This window comes from Microplitis demolitor, chromosome 9, assembly GCF_026212275.2.
Source record: "Microplitis demolitor isolate Queensland-Clemson2020A chromosome 9, iyMicDemo2.1a, whole genome shotgun sequence".
Lineage (NCBI taxonomy): Eukaryota > Metazoa > Arthropoda > Insecta > Hymenoptera > Braconidae > Microplitis > Microplitis demolitor.
Genome location: NC_068553.1, coordinates 18,161,120 through 18,185,186, shown reverse-complemented (window position 1 = coordinate 18,185,186; position 24,067 = coordinate 18,161,120). Strand labels below are relative to the sequence as shown.

Here is a 24,067-nt window from a genome sequence, read left to right as displayed (position 1 = left end):
AAAATAGTTTATAATAAAGGCAACTACTACGAAAACAGTAACAAGGACACAAATGACAATGACAAGTCGACAACCGTTGCCGAGAGTTTGAAAGTGCCTTGGCAAGCAAGAAAATAAGCGTTTGCTCTGAGGGCGAGTGAGTACGCAGGATACTAAGAAGAAGAAGAAGAAGAAGAAGAAGTAGGGGTGGGGAAGAAGGTATATGAAGGGGATTTTGTGTTAAAGAAAATATGGTTTGGATGATGTATATACAAGAACCACGAAAGCTAGCAGAAGGAGAGTACACCAAGTGCGTGGCTTAATTTCCTGCTAAATTACTACTTTAATAGGAAAGATGAACGCCGTTGATGAGGAGGGTTAGTTGGAATATAAATAGGGAGAACGTCAGCAAGCATTGGCCATTACTACAACAACTACTACTACTACTACTACTACTGCTAACCCTCGTTAAAATTTCTATCTCTCATTTCTTACTCGTGTTATTACATAAGCACCCCCTTTGATTTTGGATCCCAATACCAATGGGCTGGTGGGTGGGATGCAAAACTGAAATACTAAAGCGCATATTAGTTTTTGTAAATCATCAAGTAATTCACCCTTGGATTCAAATCAAAAATTATATTTCCTTATTTATTTTATTTAAATAACTTTTTTAAAATAAATCGTGTTATCAAATATCGACAAAACTAAACAGATGTTTGCCTGATATTCAATTTTAGATTCCAGTGGCGATACTGCCTGATCATCAGAAAGGTCATCGAGGGTCAATTAACAAATAATTGATAATGAATTGCTAAAAGTGGGGGCGATAAGGCGGGAAATTTGAATTTACAAAATTTCATATCCATTTTACCCCTTGAAAAATTCCAACCAACAAGTGGGTTGCAGCTGGATAAAATTATTTTTAAGTTCTGCTGAAAGTAATCTTAGATTTTTTTTTCAAGTTCTGGTTCGACAATTAATGCAAGCGAATCCTTTGGCAGAATGTCACCCTCTTATTTCGGATAGGCGATGCTACGAGTAACTAACCCGAAAGAGAAGACCCCTTTTATACAACTACTCTCTGATTCGATTCGCGCAACCTTTTCTCCATTTACTTATTTTCCACCCCCCTCTCTCTCTCTTTCCTCAGACTCTGATATCCTTTGCCGTGCTTTTGTTAACGTTTGAGTATTTATTATGTAAATGAGATCTCGGTATATATGTGTTTGCAAACTAAGATGGGGAGAAGGGGGGGGGTACTTTGTGCAGAAAGGGGTTATAAGACATGGCATGCGAGACAAAAGATAAAAGACAAGACGAAACTTTTGAGATTAGACGAGAGCAGAAGAGTGAAACTTTATCAGCACAAAGGGACAGTCCATTCTTCTTGACGATTCGTAATGCTTCATTACAAATGCTATTTAAATTATAATTTTAAATTTACAGCTTCATTAATTAACGGGACAAAACAAATTTTAATACTTTCGTAATCTCGGCCTGGATTTTTTATTTTTTTTTTTTAATTAAAAAAAATGAACGAAATAAATAACAAAATCTTGACTTTTTTTGGCGGCGCTAATAACTCAACCGTTTCGTTGACATTGTAACAGAAAAAAAAAAAAAGTTTTTAAATTCCCATGATCGAAATAAATTAAGTCAGTTGAAATAGATAAAACAAATAATGGGCTGGATGAAAAAGCTTTGGAGAAGTTACACGATCAGTCGAAAAGCGATTGGCAACTGGCGTCGATCACCACCTAGTGTATATGTATATGTATATAATATATATATGTATGTGTATATAAATATATATAACTGGAATAGAGTCATAGAGAGAGAGTTCGTCGACCCTCGCGCTTCGATTCTTATTGAAACCCTCACAAAAGGGCGATTGTAGCTTTATCTGCAGTTTGATTGTAGATTATTGATGTTCCTCCCGTGTTCGTTCATCCACGCAAGCGAGACCCGTCGCCCGTTAAAAAAATCCGCTGCCGAAAAATCGACTGCAAAGGCTCTGAGTTGCCGAGCGAGAGAGTTCGGTGCATCTCTTTTTTCCACCACTTCCAATGGCTGTGCTCTGGGCCCTGGCACTCTCGTTATACCGTGGATAGAAAATAAAAAATGTACATAAAAAATAGGTAATAAAAAAAAAATAATAGGTGGTCACACGCGTGAGAGTATGTGTTGGAAAAGTGTCGGGCTGATGGTATACGCGTCGGCGCGGCAAACTCTTTACTCTATAACTATACCGGTTCTTGTTTTGCACCTATGTAATCTCCATTCACAATCATTCACATACTTTTCCCATTAGAAACTCAAACTCACAAGTGAACGGACAGAACAATACACACCCCTTTTTTTAGAGACCGAAAATTACTAAGTTATTTTTACGGCTCTCAGATAACGCGCGTTTTGGAGACTATGACGATTGTAAACTCATTTTTTAATCAACAGTGCGGTAAATTAAGCTACTGTTTTTAAAAAAATTTTTTTTGGATTAGAAATGTCAATTTTTAATTTTTAGTAAAAAAAAAAATTCAAATTTCCCGCTATAAAAATTTAAAATTAAAAAAAAAATCAAACTGACTTTAGTCCTAAATTTTGACTTGGAAACTACTCCAAGAAATTTATCATAATTTTTTTTTTCGAGTCTTATGATTCATAAATTATATGACTGTAAATGTAGCAGACATCAGACAAATTAAAAATTGTAAATAAATTGAGTAAATAATTAAAAAAATAATATTTATAAAAAATGCACTTCTTAATTTTTTAATTTTTTAAGTGTGTATTTTTTTAAAATATTATTTGATTAATTATTTAATCTATTAATTAATAATTTTAAAATTGTCTGTCTGCTACTTCACACTCATTAAATTATTTTATATTTGAAATTCATTATTTTTGGCGCCAAAAATTTTATTTAAAATCTTTTACGTAAATAAATTAAATAGTCATAAATTGTAATTAAAATCAATAACTTTTAGTGATGAATAAAATTTTGAACAAAAATTGAAAAAAAAAAAAAAAAAAAAAAAAAAAAAAAAAATTTAGTAAAAAAAAATAAAAACTTACATTTTGTAGTTTCGTTACAAATTCACCAGAGCCCTTCGGAAGCGGAAGTTGGATAATTGCACTAAAATACACTGATTGACAAATACTTCACCAACCGATCACTGATATTTAATATAACACGCGATATATAATTAAGAAAAGAAAAAAAAAAAAAAAAAAAAAAAAATGAAAAATTTATTTTTTAAAATGGCGGCATTTAACGACATATAAAAAAAAATTACTTTTCACATTAGACACTTGTTTAAAAAAACTCACACTTATGCACAGACACTCACTGATATTTTTTTAACACTAATTAATAAAAATCAACTACACGAATTTTTAATGATTCTGAAATTAGCAGATAATTAAAAATTTTTGAAATTTTTTTTTAATCAATTAATGAAAAAAAAAAAAAAAATATTAAAAATATGCGCATGTAGAAAATAAAAAAAAAACTACAAGTGCAATTTTTTTAATTATTTTTTTTTTTTTGGTAATTTATTGTTTGAAAAAAAGATTCAAAAATTATTATATGTCGGTTGACTTCAGTGTCATGGATTGTTAATCAATAAAACGAACGACAATGGAAAAATCGCACGATTCAATTTATTGATTTTTTGTACGTTTATATTAAAAGCACCGACTAAATTATTATCACAAAATATTAATTGAGTACTGAATTATATAAAAAAACACTTGTTTAAATTTATTTCAACGTAAAAACCATTAATTTATTTATTTAATCGTGAACTAAACAGGGCCCGGGTACTCTAGAGGCGTTACTATGAAGTTGGTAACAGACTTGCGCAGTAGTTCTGATGTTTGAACTTAGCTGCGCAGTAGACGAAATTAAGTCGTGTACAAAAGGCGGGAAAAGTAAGTAAATTTAAAAAAATTTTTAAATATAAATTATTTTCTTCTATTACTTTAACAAAAAAAATTATTGAGTAAATTTATTTAAATAATTTAATTATTTTAATTAAAATAAAAAAAAAATATTTTAAAAAATTGCACCTTTAGTTTATTAAATTTTCTACAAGTGCATATTTTTAGTTTTTTTTTTTTTTATAATTTATTGATTAAAAAAAAGTTCAAAAATTTTGAACTGTGCTAATTTCAGGATCATACCATCCATCATGATACGGAAGTTGGCATCTGATAATTTTTGAATTTTTTTCTAAACGATAAATAAAAAAAAAAAAATATTAAAAAAAATTTCACTCAAAGATTTTTTAATTTTCTACAGATACATATTTTTTTTATTCTATTAATTTCTTAAAAAAAAAAAAAAAAAAAATTACTTGTCTGTCAACTTTAGGATCACTTTAGGAACACTCACTTATATTTTTAAAAAAAAATCAATAAAACAAACGACAATACGTAAACATAACTCGACAATAGAAAAAATCATACGATTTAATTTATTGATTTTTTGTCTGTTTATATTCCACGTACTGATTAAATTATTATCACAAAATATTAATTGGGTACTGAATTATGTAAAAAAACACTTGTTTTAATTTATTTCACTGTAAAAACTATTAATTTATTTATTTAATCGCGAGCTGCACACGGCCCGAGTACTCTAGTGGCGTCACTATGAAGTTGGCAACAGACTTGCGCGGTAGTTATGATGTTTGAAATAAGTAGCGCAGTAGACACAAAATTGCGACGCGTACGCGCACAAGCGTCCTCGCATTGAATTGTGGGTCAGTCTCCATCTCCACTCTCCTAGTCGCGTCTCATTGTCGGAATTTCAAACCATTAAAAAAAATAATTTAATTAATTTATCACTCAGTTATTAATATTTCGTAATTTTTAATTAATTTTTTATTAAGTAATTAATATTTCGTGATGTGTAAATTCGTGTGTCAGTGATCGTGAGTTTTCAAGTGAATAAATTCAGTGTTCGTTAGCTCTCGCGTTGTTCGTCGCCATGTCGTTGTCGTAATTTTTTTAAATAAATAAAAATATTTAAATTTTTTAGTTTCCTTAAAAATAATATTTCTAATTAATTATTGATGTTCGGTAATCAATTAGCTGTGATAATTGAATTTTTTTAGTGAGTGTTTGTGTGTGTAATTTATAAATTTGTCGTCGGTGATGTGCGAGCAGCAAATACAAATGGCGGGAAAAGTGAGTAAATTTAAAAAGTTTTTAAATCTAAATTTTTTTTTTCTTTATTTTTTTATGAATAATAATTATTGGGTGAATTTATTTAAAAAATTTAGTTATTTCATTTGATAAAAAAAATTTTATTTTATTTGAAAATTTAAACTCCCGCGTATTTTAAGAGAGAGCGTAATATTCAAAATGGCGCAACTGTAAACACATGAGATTTATTTTGTTATAAAAAATAATTTTACTGATAAGTATATGAATGAAAGGATGTCATTGATGATAAATAATATATCATACTTAATTACAAATATCAATATTAATTATGAACTAAAAATTCTGCTACAAATTTGGGATAATTATTTTGGATTGAATTATTGACAATTAATGTCAAGTAGGTTATTGTTGGAATGAATGTAAGTATAAAAAAATTGTAATCACTTTATAATCATTAGTAATTTATATAAATTTTTTTCATAGAAATAAATTTGAAATTTTGAAAATTAATGTCTAGTATAAATTTTTATAAAATAAATTTTGAGTATGTAGATTAGTAGAAAATTTGATGCTCTTTAAAACGAGTACCCACATGACATATTTATTTTTAATATTTAATAAGATATATATATATTTTTATAAGTATAAATATATATGTCAAATATTAATAAAAATATATATGTCATATCGATACTCGTTTGAAAGGGTTTCAAATTTCCAGATAAAAAAAAATCTGATAATTTTTATAATTCCAATTGACAATTTATAAATATATAAATATATGAGAATGTAAAAAAAGCAGACTTCGATCTCGTAGTTTTATAGGAAATTAAAAGTCCTCTCGAACGAGTACCCACATGACATATTTATTTTTAATAATTCTCATGATATATATATATTTTAATTTACACAAATTTTATATAGATATATACTTTATAAATTCTGCAAATAAGTATGTCATGTTGGTACTCATTTGAAAGGGCTTTCAATTTGCTATTAAAAAAAATATATATCAATCTTTGATCAAAATATTCTCAGAATAATTTTATATTCTTGCAATTCGTAAAATTATAAAGTGATGATAATTTTTTTACATTTATAATTTACAGATAACGAATCCATCCTTACTAGAGGGTCTAGATATCAATTCAATCAACGAATTTTCTAAAAATATGCAAAGTATGAAAACGTAACTAGGAATTTCTGGATAAAATTTTTTTTTTAAATCTTAAAAAAAAAATAAATATTAAAGATCTAAACCCATGTAGTAGATCTAGACTTTTCCAAGTCATAAGAAAAAATATTTATCATAAATTCGATTGGCCTAAAATTATGGGCGCTAATGGACTTGACAAAATAATAAAAATGAAAATGTATAACGTGGATCAAAAAGGTCGTTAATTAAACGTGGTGACATCGAAGGTGGTTGTAATATATCGAATGATGAATCTGCGAATCGTAAGCCCATAAAAAACCCGTCATGCCGGACAGCCGAGATGCGTTTAGTTCTATTACTGTCTGCCAACATATTCAGGCGTTTTTTCCAACTCCTCCATCCACTTCACTCTACTCAACTCAACTTGACTGCTCAACAAACGGCTAACTAAATTATACGATTATTTTTTTCACTGCTAATACATCCAGCGGTTAAATTACCCGCTTAATATAAAATATAATACGTAATCGACGTTTTGACGTATCGGGCATCTAATTAACGGTCGAACTCAAACTCAACCCGGAGCCTCCATGTCACTACTACCACTTCCGCTAATAGTTTTTTTATTTTTCTTTATGTAATTACTGTTTACTCGAGTTTATGTCCTCGCTTAATTAATAATGAACTAATAATTAGTACTCAAGAATTCAATTGGGCCAAATTAACGTTTATAGCTCGGGTATAACATCGATGATATATATTACGATTATTAGACACTGACGTACACTATTTTATTTTTGTTAATCAATATAATGATTGTAATTAGTCGTACAAGTGGCCTTAATCGACGGAAGATGTAATTATTACCTCATCTATTTTATCTATTCACATAATGGAGGGGCAGGGGTAAGACGGTCCTCTATTATGGTCTCCAAAAAATACTGAAATTTTTTTTCCCCATCTTTATTTTTATACGGCAACAAATTTCTCAGTAAAACACAAATTCATTAATTGGGGCAAGTTGGACCTATGAAAGAAGTTTAAATTAATTTTTGTCTGAAGCTTCGTAATTTTTGGCGCCTAGATTTGAATTCAAAATTTGATGGACAATTTTATTATAAACAAAAATCTTTGCGAGTTCGTCTTGCCCCCACTTCAAAATTTTTTTTTCTCATTTTTATTTTTATAAAACGACAAATTTTTTTACTGAAACACTAACTCACTGATCAGAGGTGAGTTGGACTCTTGAAAAAAAATTTTTGAATTTAACTCTTGTCTGATTTTTTGTAATTTTTGGCGCCTAGATTTGAATTCAAAATTTGCTGGTCAGTTTTTTAATACATGAATAAAATACTTCAGTGTCCATCTTTCCTACACTTGAACATTTTTTTTATTATTTTTATTTTTATAAAATGGCAAAATTCTCACTAAGACTCAAATTTACTAATTGGGGGCAAGTTGGACCTTCGAAAATAAAATTTTAATTTAAATTTTATTTGAAGCTTCGTAATTATTTTGCACAAGGATTCGAATACAAAATTTAGTAAAATCTTCGGGTCCATTTTGCCCCACTTAAAAATTTGTTTTTTTATTAAAAAATTTAATAATCCATTTTTTAATCCGACTGTAATTTATAACAATTCATATATATATATCTGAATGTGCTCTCGCATATTTATAATCCTTTTCGGAATGTAATTTACGTCATATATATATTTATTTCCACTGGATGTAAATAATATAACGCAAGCAAACAAATATATAAAACAGATTAAATGGATTGAAATACAAATCAGTTAAGTGTATAAATAAATGATCAGCTGGAGTTAAATCAAGTGGATTTTATATTTCGAAAATTATAAAATATTATCCGAACTTTAGGGCAGGGTAGGAATGAAAATACTTGAGATAGGAAATAAAATAAAATAAAAATTCGTGTAACGCGAGCTGATAAAAGTATGAACGTACGTGAATGATTGCCGATATTCCCAATGCGCCGTGTAAAAAAGTTTAATTTTTTTTTTAAGGACTATAATAACTAACATTTACTAGTGTCCAATTTCGCGAGCATCAAAAGAGTCACGGGTTGAAACGGTTAAATAAAATGTTCACGTTTATATACGCCCAGTATACTAGTATGTATACATATATATATATAGAGGTAGTACTCAACTCGCTCGTTTCGGAAGTCAGACATTGTAAATTTTGCGACCGTATGCATCAGACAATAAAGTGTGAGCGCCAAAGATATCTGGACAAAAAAAAATGCTGATACATATCTGGTATTTTTATTCAGTTGTCATAAAAATACATACAGTTGGTGATGAATTTCTTTGGGTCTTATTTATGAAGATTTATTTTATTAGACGATCATCAACTTGCGTATAAATTTTTGGTAAACGGGAAAACTAAAAACATTTTGACAATTCATAGGTTTGGGTTTGATAAATTTTGATTTAGAAGGGGTTGACATTTTATAAATTTATATTATCAGTAAAATAAGCCGTTAGAATCTTTGTATTTTTTAATTGGGGTAATTCGGTTCACATAAAATTGCGAAAAAAAATTTTTCTTATAATTTTATTAAAATAGAGTATAGTACAGAGAAATAAAAAATTTGGCGCGAAAAAAATTTGAATTTTCAAATGAAAGTAAAATTTTCTAAGGACTAAAAAATAATAAAAAATTTTCTTAGAGTAAGTAAAAATTTTCTCAGACAAAAAATTCTATTTTTCTTCATATATTGAGTTAAAAAAATGAAAGCCGATTTATTGTTTGTATCTTATTAAATTTACGAGCGAGTCATAAAATATATTGAGTGGACAGGTGTTTCTTTGCAGAAAGACTATTTAGAGTTGCCCTTGGTATCTTCGGTTACTTTTACATATATATATATATATATATATATATATATATATATATATATATATATATATATATATATATATATATATACTATCACATACATATCAGTGAAAGGTATAGAGAGCAGTGTATCTCGACAATGCAGAGCTGACGTATAAAACGCGGATAGAAGGATTCGAGGCGTGAAGGGTGTAGCTCAAGCGGCGGCAGTGTGGAGCTATGTCGATAAAGTTAGAACCGTAGGTTGAACGATATGCAGTAGGGGCCGCGTAATGACAACGCACCGCGTCGTAAACGCGTTTATGTCCAGAGTTGCATTACAGTAATACCTGCCAGCACCCAATGGAAATCCAGAGCTTCCTCTCTACTGGCTGTTACACTGTAGCTCATTTACGACCATAAGCGTTTTGCTACCATATTATCTTCGTACACTTACACTTACATTCAAACCCACACTCTTGCATTTTTCGGCCACACTAATAAATACATACCATAAAACTTCCATATATACACATACATATTTTTAAGAATATATTTATTATAAACATAAAAACCGCCGTAACCTTAACATTAAATGATCCTCGGTCGATCTGTAATTACATTTACCGCGAGTTTTAAAATAATTCGAATTTTAATTACATAATGACTTGATTTCCGAGCTCATGTACAATAAACTAAAGCTATTCTGTAAAAGAATAACACGCGTAGTACAATAAAGCGACGATTGATGTTTGATGAGAAATTTAAGGGCTACCTCGCTAATGTTTGAAAGCTTCCATAGAAAATACAGACTCACTACAGACTCAATACAGACTCGGTTCTCGGAATCGGGAAAAATCATCATTTTTTTTCATTTTTATGTGCTAGCGTGATTTTAGAAGACTTTTCTTAAGCTTCCATAGAAAATACAGACTCACTACAGACTCAATACAGACTCGGTGCTCGGAATCGGGAAAATTCATCATTTTTTTCAGTTTTATGTGCTAGCGTGATTTTAGAAGACTTTTCTTAAGCTTCCATAGAAAATACAGACTCACTACAGACTCAATACAGACTCGGTGCTCGATATTGGGACCGCGAGAGGGCTTGGAGTATCAACTTTCTGGTTGTGACACATCAGTTTGTTTATGTGTGATCTAGAATATATGTTTGTCTTGTGTGGGTGAATGCATGTAAATGAAAACTCGAGGGATGAGAAGAAGGGGTGGGTGGGAGGAGAGCTTGAGGGTATATAGCTCATATACTGCGTTTATGGGACATAACCCACCACACCAGCCGCTTCTCGAGATTATTTTGGCTTGATCAATTTGATAACTACCCGTTGTTATGACGCTTATGATCATCTCTTGCCCTATACTCTATTGTGTTATTTTGTTGCTAGTTATGTTCACTGATTTTTATTATTATTGTTTTTATTAAGGATTAGCTTTATTTGTTTACGGGTTTAGTATACAGAAAAAACAGAAGATTCGAAATTAATAAATTACAGTAAAAAGTGGAATCTGCTATCACTTATTAGTACTATTATGTGCTCAATGCACAGTAGTTTACTAATTTTTGTAGATTCCGAAAAACTACTATTAATTATTTCAAAAAGTACAAAACATCATTACTTTTTGAGCCAAAAATTCTTGGGCTTTATGGTGACCATCTTGACTTCGGAAAATTATTACCCTCTGTATTACGGATATTAAAGCTTAATAAACATAATAATGCAATCTGCAGGCATAATTCACGGTTTTACGGCTAAAACTGTAATTCTATAAAGTAATGACCGTTTTATTTGTTGGTCACGCATAAATATATAAATTTTTAGTCCATTTAAATCCGTAATATTGTTACTTATAGCAAAATACCTAGACCTTAAGTGTCAAAATTACATCAAAAGGTAATGCGGCAACAAATTACCCGGAAGTACAACAACTGCCGGTTAAAAGGGTGCAAAAATGGGTGTCTATAGTTTTTATTGCCCATTGTACTCTACTTCTATATATATACTTATAAAAATTTATAAATCACTAGCCAGCCATTACTGCAAATAATGTTTTCTGTAAAACCAGATGTAGACTTAAAAATAAATTCTGTCTTACATAAAGGGATTTTAACGCTATTTCGCGTAATGCATTATCCTTAAACGCCGATGGGAATTCGCGAAAGTTGAGTTGTAAAAAATAAATACTCTTTTATACAGTGAAAAAGATTAAGTAATTTCATCCTATAAAATTTAAAAACATTTCAAGACGAAGCTGGTCTGATGCAAAAAAAGAGGATATTTTCAATTTTTTTTTTTTAGAGTATCTTCTTTAGTAAAATTTTGAAAATTTATGACATTATAAAGCATCATTCCAAGAATGTTCTCCTAAATTTTCATAAAAAAATATTAAAAAATAAACCAATGGCAGCGGGGAGAGACGAGTCACCTCAAAAAAAGTAAATTAGGTGACTCGTCTCTCCTCGCTACCACTGGCTTATTTTTCAACATTTTTTTTTGAAAATTTAGGAGAACATCCTTGGAATGATGCTCAATAATGTCATTAATTTTCAGAATTTTAATAAAGAAGGTAATCTGCAAAAAAAATCATCTTTTTTTTGTATCTCCTCCCCATAATAGGGTTTAACTTTTTATCAAAAATTAGAGTTTCATAAATTTAATAAGTTCATTATTTGAACACCGGTCATTTTTAAAAAATTTTAAAAAGTTATTCCCGCGCTAAATTGGTCTTGAAAAAATAATATATAGATCGTGAACTGAAGCTAAAGGAAATGATAGCTTTCTTCTGCGTCCTCGGCCTCGCCCGCATCCTCATCCTCATCCTCATAAATACCGTTTCATTCTAAACAACTACTTTGTAGAGTCGTAACATCCACCGAAACTAGAAAGCTAGAATAATCCACACGCAACATAAAACGTTTCTAGGAAATGTATATCAGTACCGTGAAACCATAAAACCGAGTTCCAATATTGACAGCGCGACAATTCGCGAGTGCGAGTTGATACTATCATCGAGGATTGAAACACACGGTCAAGGTATATAGCGTAGACACATATATACCGACACAAAACATATCATATTGTTATGAAATTTAACCACTGTTGCTATTTTATCACGTGCTTCCGTCTGCAAACTGTATATAATATCGAGACCCCCCTTTTTGCTCCTTTCATACTACATTCGACTAGTGTAATGTACTTTTCCTCGGATTATATAGCCACTTGACGTTTAACAACCTTCGATGTCTGTGCAATTGTTTCTATTCTGTTTGTTTACTTGTCAGAAATATACAAAACAGTCCTCCATGTCCAAGTTGAGTTTCGCTTTGGTCCGTTTCTTCGAAACAACCCTCGGGGACACCAACATACCCTAGAGGTAGCCATAGTAACTGCCTGGGATCACCAGAATTGATTAATTTATCTTCTATGTTGGCCCTTTTACACACCCATCGTCCATCCGTACCAACAGCTTGAGTGTTATTGCGACCAAGGATTTAACGATTCAACATTGTCAAGTACTCGCGATTTATTAACCCTAAAACACTATTTACACTGGTGTTACGCAGAAAAAAAGTAATTTCTTGGTGTAAAAAATTTTTACTCTCCTTAAAAAACTTTTTACTTGACCCAAGAAATTTTTTTTTATGTGTATGAAAGGATATGAATTTTTTTTTAGATTATATCATGATAAATTAATATGATTCTGAAGTTAGCAGTCAGTTAAAAATTTTTGGATTTTTTTTTCAACAGTCTAATTTAAAAAAATAAAAAAAATAAAAATATGCACATGTAGAAAATTTTAAAAACTATGAGTGCAATTTTTTGAAATATTTTTTTTTTTATAATTTATGGTTTTAAAAAAAATCCAAAAGTTATTGGATGTCGTTATTTTCAGTATCATAAAGCAGTTGACTATTAAAAAGTTTTTGATTTTTGTTTTTAACAAATCAATTGCAAAAAAAAAAAAAACTAAATATATGCACTTGAAGAAAATTAAAATAACTATAAGTGCAATTTTTTGAAATATTTTTTTTTTATAATTTATCGTTTTTAAAAAAATCCAAAAGTTATTAGTCGGCTGATTTCAGAATAAATCAATGTACTAGTTATCTAAAATTTATTTTCAAATAATTTTATGAATTTACTGAAATGTTTAGCAAAGAATTTGCATGAATTGGACACTGGACATTGGGCAGTCTAAGGAATCATGAGTCATAATGGAGGATCAATTTTACTGATCATTATGTAGTTTTAAAAATATTATTGAGAAACGAGTGAAAAATTTATATTTTGATGACCTCAGTCGAAAATTATTGTGATTATAATATTAAAAAAAAAAAAGTCTAAATTATTGCATGTCGGAGGTGACGTGACAAAAATTGACGAATTGTCATTGAGAATAAATTTAAAAAGGAAAATATGTCGTTGAGTGACAGTTAAAAAATATCCAGTAGAATTTGATAAAAAAGTTAATACTAAGTATTCATAAAAATATATTTTTATGTCGCATGCATAATAATAAAATTCAAGAATGACACGCATTATTATTACGATAATGTTATGCAAAAAATCTGCATAAATAATATTTTGGATTCGAGTTGGACAAATAATGCAAGAGCGAGTTTATATTTTTTTTTCGCCCATTGTTGCTGATAAATAAAAAAATCTCTACAATGTGCTACTGGTAGAGGAAATTATAGGTTAGCCGAATTCTTGAGATTTTTATTTTTGGGCCTTTTTGTCCCCTCTATCCACTGTCGTTTATATTAACCGCATATAACAATTTTGTGATGAGCAACATCCGGATGTTTATATGTACACCTGTATTATTTTTATTACTGAATATCTGAATGAATAGAAAACGATCGCGTGTTATGACTAAGTTATTTAAAAATGAATTTCTCAAAATTGCTCCAGAAAACATTATTACCCCTTCGTTATATTTTATTATTTTTAAAGATCTTAACATCCTTTCACTCTGATAAAAATAACTTTTGCAATTATTTATTCATGTAAATTACATTTTTATTTTTATTGAAATATCATTCAGTGGTAAAAATTTTTTTTTTAATTTTTAAGCTCGAAAACAGATTTCCGATAATTTGGAGATTTTTAAAAACAAATTTTATAAAATACTGGGTCCTAAACCATAAAAAATTCCATGGCCTTTCTTATGTTACCCTTGAAAAAAATATAGAATTTTATTGACCGGTCAAATTTTCGGAATCAACATTTCCAATCGAAAAGAACGTTTTTGAAATTTGAATTTTTATGACTATTTTTAGGGTAACGTCTCAATACAGATAATTTTGGTGGCGATCAAAAATGGGAGGGAGAAAAATTTCTTTTTTCGAACAAAAAATAAATCCATGAATGGGAAATTTTTTCGGATCAGCCTATAAGATCAAAAAATTTTGTTCTGTTGCTCATCAAAAATTTTTTTAATGAAAATAATTAGGGGTATTATATATTAAATTTACCCTTAAGCATAATTAGCTGCATTCAGTCTCCCTGTTGGTCTTTTTTCAACTTCTTTTTGGTGGTTCTCTTGAATTTATAAAATTTTTTCTACTCACCCGGCCGATACTGCGGTTAACCTCAGGCTGACTTTTTGTTTGTAAAAAATACTCAAAAAAAAAATTAAAAAATTCTCTAGCACTTCATTATACACATTACACCTGTACGAGAGTAGCCGCGGTTCGCCATGTGGTGAACACGAAAATTGGGCGCCAATAAGAGCACAGAGTTTTAAAATGTGAGGCTACTTTGTTGCACTAATTTGCAACTAAGTATCTCATGATCTCACGCAATTTGAATCGCTTCCAGAAAACTAAAATCAAAAAAAATAATTACGTTATATAAGTATATGGGTGGCGCAAAAATAAATTAACTAATTTATTTTTTTACACCTCGCATGAAAATGTAAATATCACACATTTTAAGAACCCTCTTGAAAAACTGCATGCTATAAAAATTCTTGGAAGCTTCTCCGAAATTTTTTTTTTCATTACGAAATAACCTGAAAATTTTTCCAAAATATCAATTTTTCGAAAAATTTTTTTAATTTCATGAGTATGAAATGTCAGTTTAAATATTAATATAAAATCTTCACATATATTTTTTCCACTATATATATATATATTTATATTTATATCGAAAAGTAATTTGGAAAAAAAATTATATTTAAAAAATTTCAAGATTTTTGAGCAGCTTCCAAAAATTCATATTTCGGAGTAAAATTTTCAGATAATTTATTTCCCATAGAAATTTTTTTTTATCTATGAGAAAAAATTCAATTTTAAAAAAATTTTCAAAATTATCGAAAGACTTCTAAAATTGTTTTTTTGAGCCGATTTTTGACGAGGGTCTTTAAAATGCGTAAAACTGAAAACTTTTCATACAAAGAAAAAAAAAAATTAGTAAAATTTTTTTTTCGCTCACCCATATATGTATAATTTAAATAATTTTGAGTTCTCAGGTTAAAACCTGCGTCATTTAGTTACATGGGTTTATACTTCTGAGAACCATGATCGTAAAGAGGTTTTGACTTTGAATTCAGTCTGTTATTAGTCTTAAAAGTTTCGGCTCGTTGCCTTCAGGGTTCCAACATTTCTACTCTCCAGCACCATTTATTACATTCTATCATTATTATTTATATATATTTATACTAAAAATAATTACTATTACAATTTAAAACCCAGTTATTTAAATAATCGAGTGCGATAAATAAAAAATTATAAACTCACGTTTCTCACCGAGGGTAAAATAAAAATTAAAAAAAAAAAAAAAAAAAAAAAAGAAAGAAATCTAGGATTATCTGGGTGATATCAAGACTTATAAAGTGTAGATTAGAATCGTACAATAAAAACCGTACGATAAAGGAATAAAAGTAAAAAGAAACTAACGAGAGAAGCGTGTCGGCATTCTGTGGCGAAATAACAGTCAGTTGAAGGAGGATGAGGACGAGGATGTGGATAAGGATGAGGATGAGAAGTCGGTGTGTGAGTTTCAGTGTATTGCCAGCAGAAGTATCGTAAAAGGAAAGAGTTTAACACAAGAGACCAGAGAGAAACATTGAGGGGCAGGAGGACACGAATAGCCCAGTGATGCTGTAGCCAGCAATGTGGTCGACCACGAACGAGCATCGGTACGGACAGGATACCCAACACTTTGTACTTTTAATCGATCATGTGATAGTATTAGTGAGTAGCGAGCAGGTAAAAGAGGAACACGCGTGGTCTTTATCATCAGCGGAGTCTCCATCTGCTAGATCGTCGAAATATCTGGGGGAAATAAAGACACGAGAATACTAGTTGAGACTGAATGAATGACTGGAGTAGAGGGTGAGGATGAGGGTAAGGGTTGCGGTAGTTTGAGTGCCAGGGGGTTGAAGGCGGTCTAGATACTGCACTAGTCCAAGAGCAAGAGTACCGAGTGAAAAGAGGTGGTTAGAGTCGGCTGTTGAGTAGGTTGGGGAAACAGTTTCGGTTCAGGGGATATATTCCTACACTCTTTTAAAGAGTGTGAGCAAGACCGCACCAGGGTAGGAATCTAGTAGAGGGTAGTAAGAGAAAACGAGTATAGACCCACATCTCGCCTCTTCTATACGCTGGCTGATATAGAGAGCTTGATTCCTACAAGTTTTGAACCAGCTGGGTTTTCCCTCTATCGTTTTCCTGCTCTATCATTTTCTTCCCTTACACGCCGGGTTTGCTGTCTGGTGTCTACTCTCTCGTATCATGGGGGTTATAGCCGTCTGGGTGTGCAAAGTGAAAGAGAATCTTTATATTCTGAATAACCAACAAGGACAAATATATTTCATTCATTCGTTCGTTTTCATGTCACGACGCACCCATCGGCTAACACTTTTTTTTCCTTTTTTACTCGGCACTCAATGAACCTCTTATCGCTCGTACAGGAGATGGTGACCTTGTGTGCCGTTTTTTTATTTTTGGGACGGTCTATAAAAGGGGCATTCATTGTTATTGTTGATTAATTTTACGTCCAATGTGAGGAATGTTTATTTGGGTTGAGGTTAAATAAATTTAGACTACTTACCCGCATATATATTAATTGGGGAAAGTATAATTTATTTTTAATACTTGGGAGATATTTATTCTATGATAAAACCTAATTGTATTAATTTAGATCGAGTATTAAGATAATTAAGATAGTGGGAAACAAGAAAAATTGTTACGTTTAGGGAACGATTGAGGGTCGAATTCCTAACACTTTATTTTGGGAATAATCTATAAATATATATTTATAAGTACTTTTGTTTCAGGAGGGTAATTTTATCATAGACTGGATAATTTTAACCCGTATATAAAATTACTCGCCTGGAATCGAGGAAATTTTTATCATTTTTTCTAAGCTACAAATTTTTCAAATAAAATTATGAGTTCCCGAGATTTTTGGTAGTGGAGGAAACTGGGGCAAGATGGGGTGCAAAATTTTTTAATTTTTAAATAAGGGTAAAATGGTCTGTAAAAAATTTTCTAGGGCTCATTTTGTCTCCCTTTCTTCTATTTGCCAAGTTTGTAGTGACAAAATTTAAAATAAAAATTTTGACGCACGGAAAAAAGTCATCGGCCCGTTGTACCCCGGTTTGTGTATAACAGTAAAATATTTAAAAAATTTTTTAAACGAGCTCAGAAAAAATAAGTAAAAGTCAAAACTATATATATATGAACATCCAAAAATCCCTTGGTATTGTAATAATAAAACAATCTAATAAAATAAACAAGATAAAAAAATTTTATTGACATTTCGGGCGTTGGCTAAACATCCGGCCATTGGTATTTTTTTCCAATTTCATTTGTAACATTTTTTTTCTTCTATTACCATTATTATTATTATTATTTTCTATTCCAACCCCACTACACCGATCAGCCGGAACTCATCTTGTTCCCCAAACATTTGGGCGTTAAATTTAAATAACGCGGGAAAAAAAAAAATTTCCATCATCTATTCCATGAAATTCGTGTCCCAGGTTCTAGCTCCCGAATATAAGCTAAAGCCTACACCGCCATCACTGTGCCCCCGTTTTCTTCCTTTTTTTATTCCATGCAAAAAAAAAAAAAAACTAAAAAATCACAATCTGATTTGCATCCCACGGTCACGACTCTCGATTGCTCATTGCACTGCGTTATAGATGATGGAAGGGACCCAACAGAATTCGCGGACCATCAAGGGGGTGAATATCGCAATCTTCACCCCCGATCTACTTCGCGCTCACCGATCGCTAATTTACATCTAATTATCTCCCATTTCAAATCCATCCCGGCCCATACTACCCACATAATTAATAATATCCAATAATAACAATAATTATCAATAATGATGATAACAACAAACAGCAAGTAGATTTAGCTAACAAACAAGTCCGATCTTGGACCACCTCCGCGCATGGTATCCGCCCTCGGCACGCCTTTAAATCCCCCACTATTTGAATTAACAAGAGTGCGCAGATCAACTCGCGGGCTTTCTGGCCGCCTACCCGATGTATGTTAAACAACTGCCGTCACCCGGCACAACGCAGCCAGACTGCGACACGCGAGGTTCTTTATAATATCGCGGGTTTTTTTAAATTTTGCGCGGGTAATTTTTAAACACTTGTCCATTCAACATAACGCGCAACGTGACTTACACGCTTTTATTATTACAATTAAAATAATACGACAATAATAATAATAATAATAATATTATTATTATTTTTAAAAAAATAATACTGTGACTGTGTCGATGTCTCGATATTTAAATAAATTATTTTAAAAATAATATAAAACGAGACTGTAATTTTATTTGGGTGAGTGAGCTGTCAGGTGTATTGCTGTGCATTTAAAGGATTTAATTGATAAAGAAATATAACGTGAAATATAAGAATTGAATTTTAAACGCAGTATAAATAATAATAATAACAATAATAATAATCACTTGGTGATAATTGACAATTGAAATAACATAAGTGTGTTAATATAAATGTATATATTTATATATATAAATTAAATTAAACGCAAGTGACAGTGACATTGCAAAGATTGTTTTAGTTACGCATTGTACAAACACTGTTTTGAATTTACAGTACGATAATAATAATTATTTTAATTATTATTTATTTTAAAAAAAAAATATATATATATATATATATAAATCGAAGGAATGGAATATGTGTTTGTAATTTATTTGAAAGATATATCGTCAAGTTACCAGAGGGTTCGGGGTTGATTGATAAGCGAAGGTGGAGGTTTGTTGTAATAAATTAGCAAAAACGGAGCCGGTCAAAACGGAGCGGGGATTTTCATTTTGGAGCGATGACGTGACTAGTGAAACGTGCAGAAATTTGTTTATGTTTGGGACGTATTCGCACAATAATAATAACAATAGTGCTAGTAATAATAATATTAATGTTAATGTTGGTAATAATGATAATGATAATGATATAAGTAATAGTAATTATAATAGTAGGAGTAATAATAATAAGAATAATAATAATAATAATAACGACTGTGGTAATAATAATTTAGATATTAATTTATCTGATGCTCGAGGATCGAACGACGTTAATACAAGAGATCCACACATCGAGGAAACGAAAAAATTACTAGGCATTCATACAGGTAAATTATTTTAAATTATTTAAAATAATTTATTAAAAAAATTCAAAATTTTTTTTTTCCAAATTTCATTTTTTTTTTTTTTATAAATTTTTATTTCAAATATTTTATTTTTATTTAAATTTTAAACGAAAAAAAAATATGATAAAGTTAGCATACGTAAAATAATTTTTGAAATTTTTTAAAAACGATAACTTATAAAAAAAAAATTATTTGAAGAAATTGCACTTATAGTTTTTTTAATTTTCTACAAGTGCATTTTTTTACTTTTTTTTTTTTATAATTAATTTATCAAAAAAAAAAAATCCGAAAATTTTTAATTGTCTGTTAACTTCTTATCATAAAAAAATCAATAAATTTAAAATTTTATAATTTTTAAAAAAATTTTAATTATAAATTTGATAATAAATTTAAAAAAAAATTCATTCATAAAAAAAAATTACTATGAATTTTTGAAAAAAAAAAAAAAAATTATAAATAAAAAAAAAATCCCTGAGAAAATGATAATAGAGTTGATGAGTGAGTGGTTTGCGTAAAAAATGACAGCGACTCTAATAATATCCTAATTATCTTAATAATTACAGTGTGCACGTGACCGTAGTCATACGAGAGCACTCATAACTCGTACACATTGTAAACCGTACAGATAAACCGCCTCCACATCACATTCACAAAATAAAATATATATAAACACTGACGAGTGTTTTTCAGCTGAAATTATACGTTTTAAACGTGAAGAACCGAGACAGTCTCGGTAAACACTAAGTAAACCGAGCTCAGGCAAATAGAATAATTAAAAGTGTATTATAAAGCGGTCTTATTATATACATCGTTATCTCAGACCGCAGAATAACTCTCAAATAAACAAACCGGAAAAAGATTTTCTTATGCATTTAAATAATACCGACGATGAATATATACCTTAAATTACGTTATCAAATTTAAAGACTCGTTATCATTTTTTTTTTAATAATTATTTATCGATAAATTTATAAATACAATGATATTTTTAAAGAGAAAGCCGAGTAGTTTTGAATCAACCGCATCTGGTTGATATATATGTATATAGAGATATATAGGAAGAAACTACGTCATTGAAACGCCCTAGTTACATCAGTCATTTTTAAAATCCATGTTGCTATTGGATTAATAAAATATTGTTATTGTTGTTGTCGTCATTGTCACCATCACCGTCGGGTTAATAGAGAGCTAATATTGATAATTGATAGGTCATTTTGTGTTAGGAAATAAACTTAGATCCATAAATAATTTATGTATAGATATATACTGCAGGGAATTTATACCGAGTTTAATTAAATATTTATTTCTATTCACTGCTTCGGATGTCATATTTTAAGAATCTTACAATGAATATCGTCTGAGTTGAGGAAATTCAGTTTAACTATTATATTGTAATGTCTGATTCATCCCTTAGTGTAATTATAAATATACGAGATTCATCAATTATTCAAATAAGATAGATCTCTGGAGTTAATTTAAAAATTTTATTCCATTATTTTTAAATTTATTAATCAATTTCATTAATCTTTCATGAGATTTTTTGACATCATTGATAATGGAGAGTAAAATGGACCTGGAATTATTTTTTTTTCGGTTGTAAATAAAAAATTTTTTATGCGGGGTAAAATGGGCCGGCTAAAAATTTCGGTTTATTAATTTTTTAATTATTTTATTGAATTTCTGTTTGTAGAAAAATATTTCATGACGATGTGACGTAAAACAAAATTGTGGGGTAAAATGGGCCGGTAAAAAATTTGGTTTATTAATTTTTTAATTATTTTATTGAATATTTTATTGGAAGAAAAATATTTCATTACCATGTGACGTAAAAAAATTTGTGGGGTAAAATGGGCTGGGGTAAAAAAAATTTTCTGACAAATGAAATATTAAAATAAATTTTTAGAAATTTTTAGCGGTCCACTTTACCCCGGTTTATTTTCCTGACTTTTCTTATGTATGTAGAATATTACAAGTGCTCGGAGGTTGCGGTGATAATTTAGCTACTGGGTATTTAGCTGAGTCCTAGTAATTAGCCGATAATTATGTGCCATCGGATAACGTCTATATGTACATATATGCATGTATGTGTGATGGTTCATATTGCATTGTAAATGTTGAGTAGCATTGTGACCTGGAAATGCTAATTGAAGAATTGGAACTAAAGTAAATATGGCTCTCGGTCACGAGTTTCTTAATTTGTGTCAAAAGTTTCATTGCTAAATTATTGATCACATTTTAAATAGTACTAAAATTAAGATAACATGTATAAGAACAAGATGTCCGAGATAAGAGTAATTTTCCAATTGGTTAAACTTATTATTAATTTAAAAAATCAATTTCCATATATATATATATATATATATATATAACTGGACTACTTTTTTTAAATCAATTTCTTTTTTTTTCATCTTAAATATAAATTGTTATTTATTTTTAATGCGGATTTATGGATAAAGTGGTAAAAAATAAAAAAAGATACGGGAAAGAAATGATAAGGGTAGAAAATTTTTTTTTTTCGTGTGTGGGTTTGGTAAAGTAGGGTTGAGGATCGCCGACGGCATAAAATCCCAAAGGCACTCGACTCACGATATTGTTGGGGTAGGCACTTGAAAAGTGGTCACAAAAGGAAACGACGTTGTATCAAAGCTTACAGAGGGTGAATTTTGCGCGGGAGTAACTCTTGTCGTACTTGAATTCTTACGAGTTTATACTAAAATTTTTTATACATTGTCTTTGATTATTTTTTTATTTTTTTTCTTACATAGACTTTAAATTAAATTTCATATTTTTATACTATTAATATTTAATTAAAAGATAAAATTCATTTTTAATTAACATGGTAATGACCCATTAAGTAATTATTAAATTTGGACATTGCTCGTCTTCTTATCGGTCGTTTGCCGGTTCAAATAAAAATCATAGCTAACTCATATGTATGTAAATACAACATATATTTTATAATATTTAAGATAGTGATCTCACTGATAATTATAAATCTCAAAAAACACTTAACTTTTTCAATCAACAAAAAGGTATTACACTAAACATATAAATATATATATTTAGTTTCGTAATTTATTTTTTTTAAGTACTAGTCAATCATTCGATTAATTGATGATTTTTATAATTAAAAGCCGTTTACTTGAACAGTGAAGTTATCTCGAAAAAATGCGCGTAAATATTTGGATTGAATTTAAGTTGGTGTTAAATGAGATTTATGTTTTATCTCGAGTGTGTGAATATATAGAAGGAATTTATAGAAACTGTTGATTTTATGAGCTGATAAAAGTATTTGTTAGTGAGGTCAAGACTCGATACTTTTTTTCAACGAGCGCGAAAACGAGGTCTTTAGTGAGACATTTAAATTTTTTGACTTTTTCTCTGGGGTTAAATTGTTGCTACGATTTTTATGACTAAAGTGAGATATAATGCATAGAATTGTAGAAATGATTCGTTAATGAACGAGTCTGACGCGATTTCGACTCAATTAACTTAAATATTAATGAAGAAAAAAATTATATCAGGATTTTTTTTAACTCAAATTTTTTTATGAATAAAATAATTATTCTAAAGTAAACCTCTGAATTTTTTACTGAAAATTTATTGAATTTTCCGTAATAAATAATGAAATCCATTAGAAAGGTTATTATTTCTCATATTGTCGGTCTCATATTGTACGAATATTTGTAATCATGATAATTTCTGAAAAACACTACTAATTGACCTAATTTTTTTTTTCATTAGCTTTTGACTTTCATAGAACAGAACTCTATAGAAAATCACTATTTAATTATTTTTTGTTTAATTATAATCAATAATTAATCCCTAAAACCGATAGTGGATGACTAAATCAGCTGACATTTTTTTTGAGTGTTTTCGCTTCCTGCCGACTGGCAGCAGCACTGGCGCGGCAGTCGCATAAATAAATTCCGCTTTTTGAACACATGGAAAAATGGCGGGTTAATTTAAAAATTCAAACGTGATATAAATCGTAGATATACTAATTCAGACAGATATTTAAATTAATAACCGACCAATGGTAATTAATTTTCGTATTTCAGTATCTAAATTAATTATTGAAGCTCTTTAATATCGAATAATAAAATATATAAAATAATTTTATCTCTTAAAAAATCATGAGATTCAGTTCTTACATGAGCATTCGACATGTGGGTTTTCTAAATTTTTTATTAAGTTAAATTAAATCGCCATCTGACTTAGATGACTTTCCACTCGATTTTTACACCCATGTCAAGCATCAAA

At 29.7% G+C, this 24,067-nt stretch overlaps 1 protein-coding gene across 8 annotated transcripts in view; it reads left to right on the top strand.

Annotated features, from left to right (window-relative positions):
- The window catches only part of LOC103574706 (POU domain, class 6, transcription factor 2), a 506,104-nt gene that overhangs the window by 388,494 nt on the left and 93,543 nt on the right, over positions 1-24,067 (top strand). For 5 of the 8 annotated variants that reach the window (XM_053741924.1, XM_014443707.2, XM_053741926.1 and 2 more), the window contains exon 1: positions 18,727-19,786. The exons of 1 other annotated variant lie outside the window; for it this stretch is intronic. In XM_053741924.1, the coding sequence (XP_053597899.1) occupies positions 19,516-19,786 (271 nt within the window). In that variant the 5' untranslated portion in view covers positions 18,727-19,515. Of the gene's footprint in view, positions 1-5,089; positions 5,176-5,362; positions 5,574-6,263; positions 6,334-18,726; positions 19,787-24,067 lie in introns of those variants that run through there. 2 more of the 8 variants (XM_053741927.1, XM_053741930.1) reach the window with 2 other exon arrangements.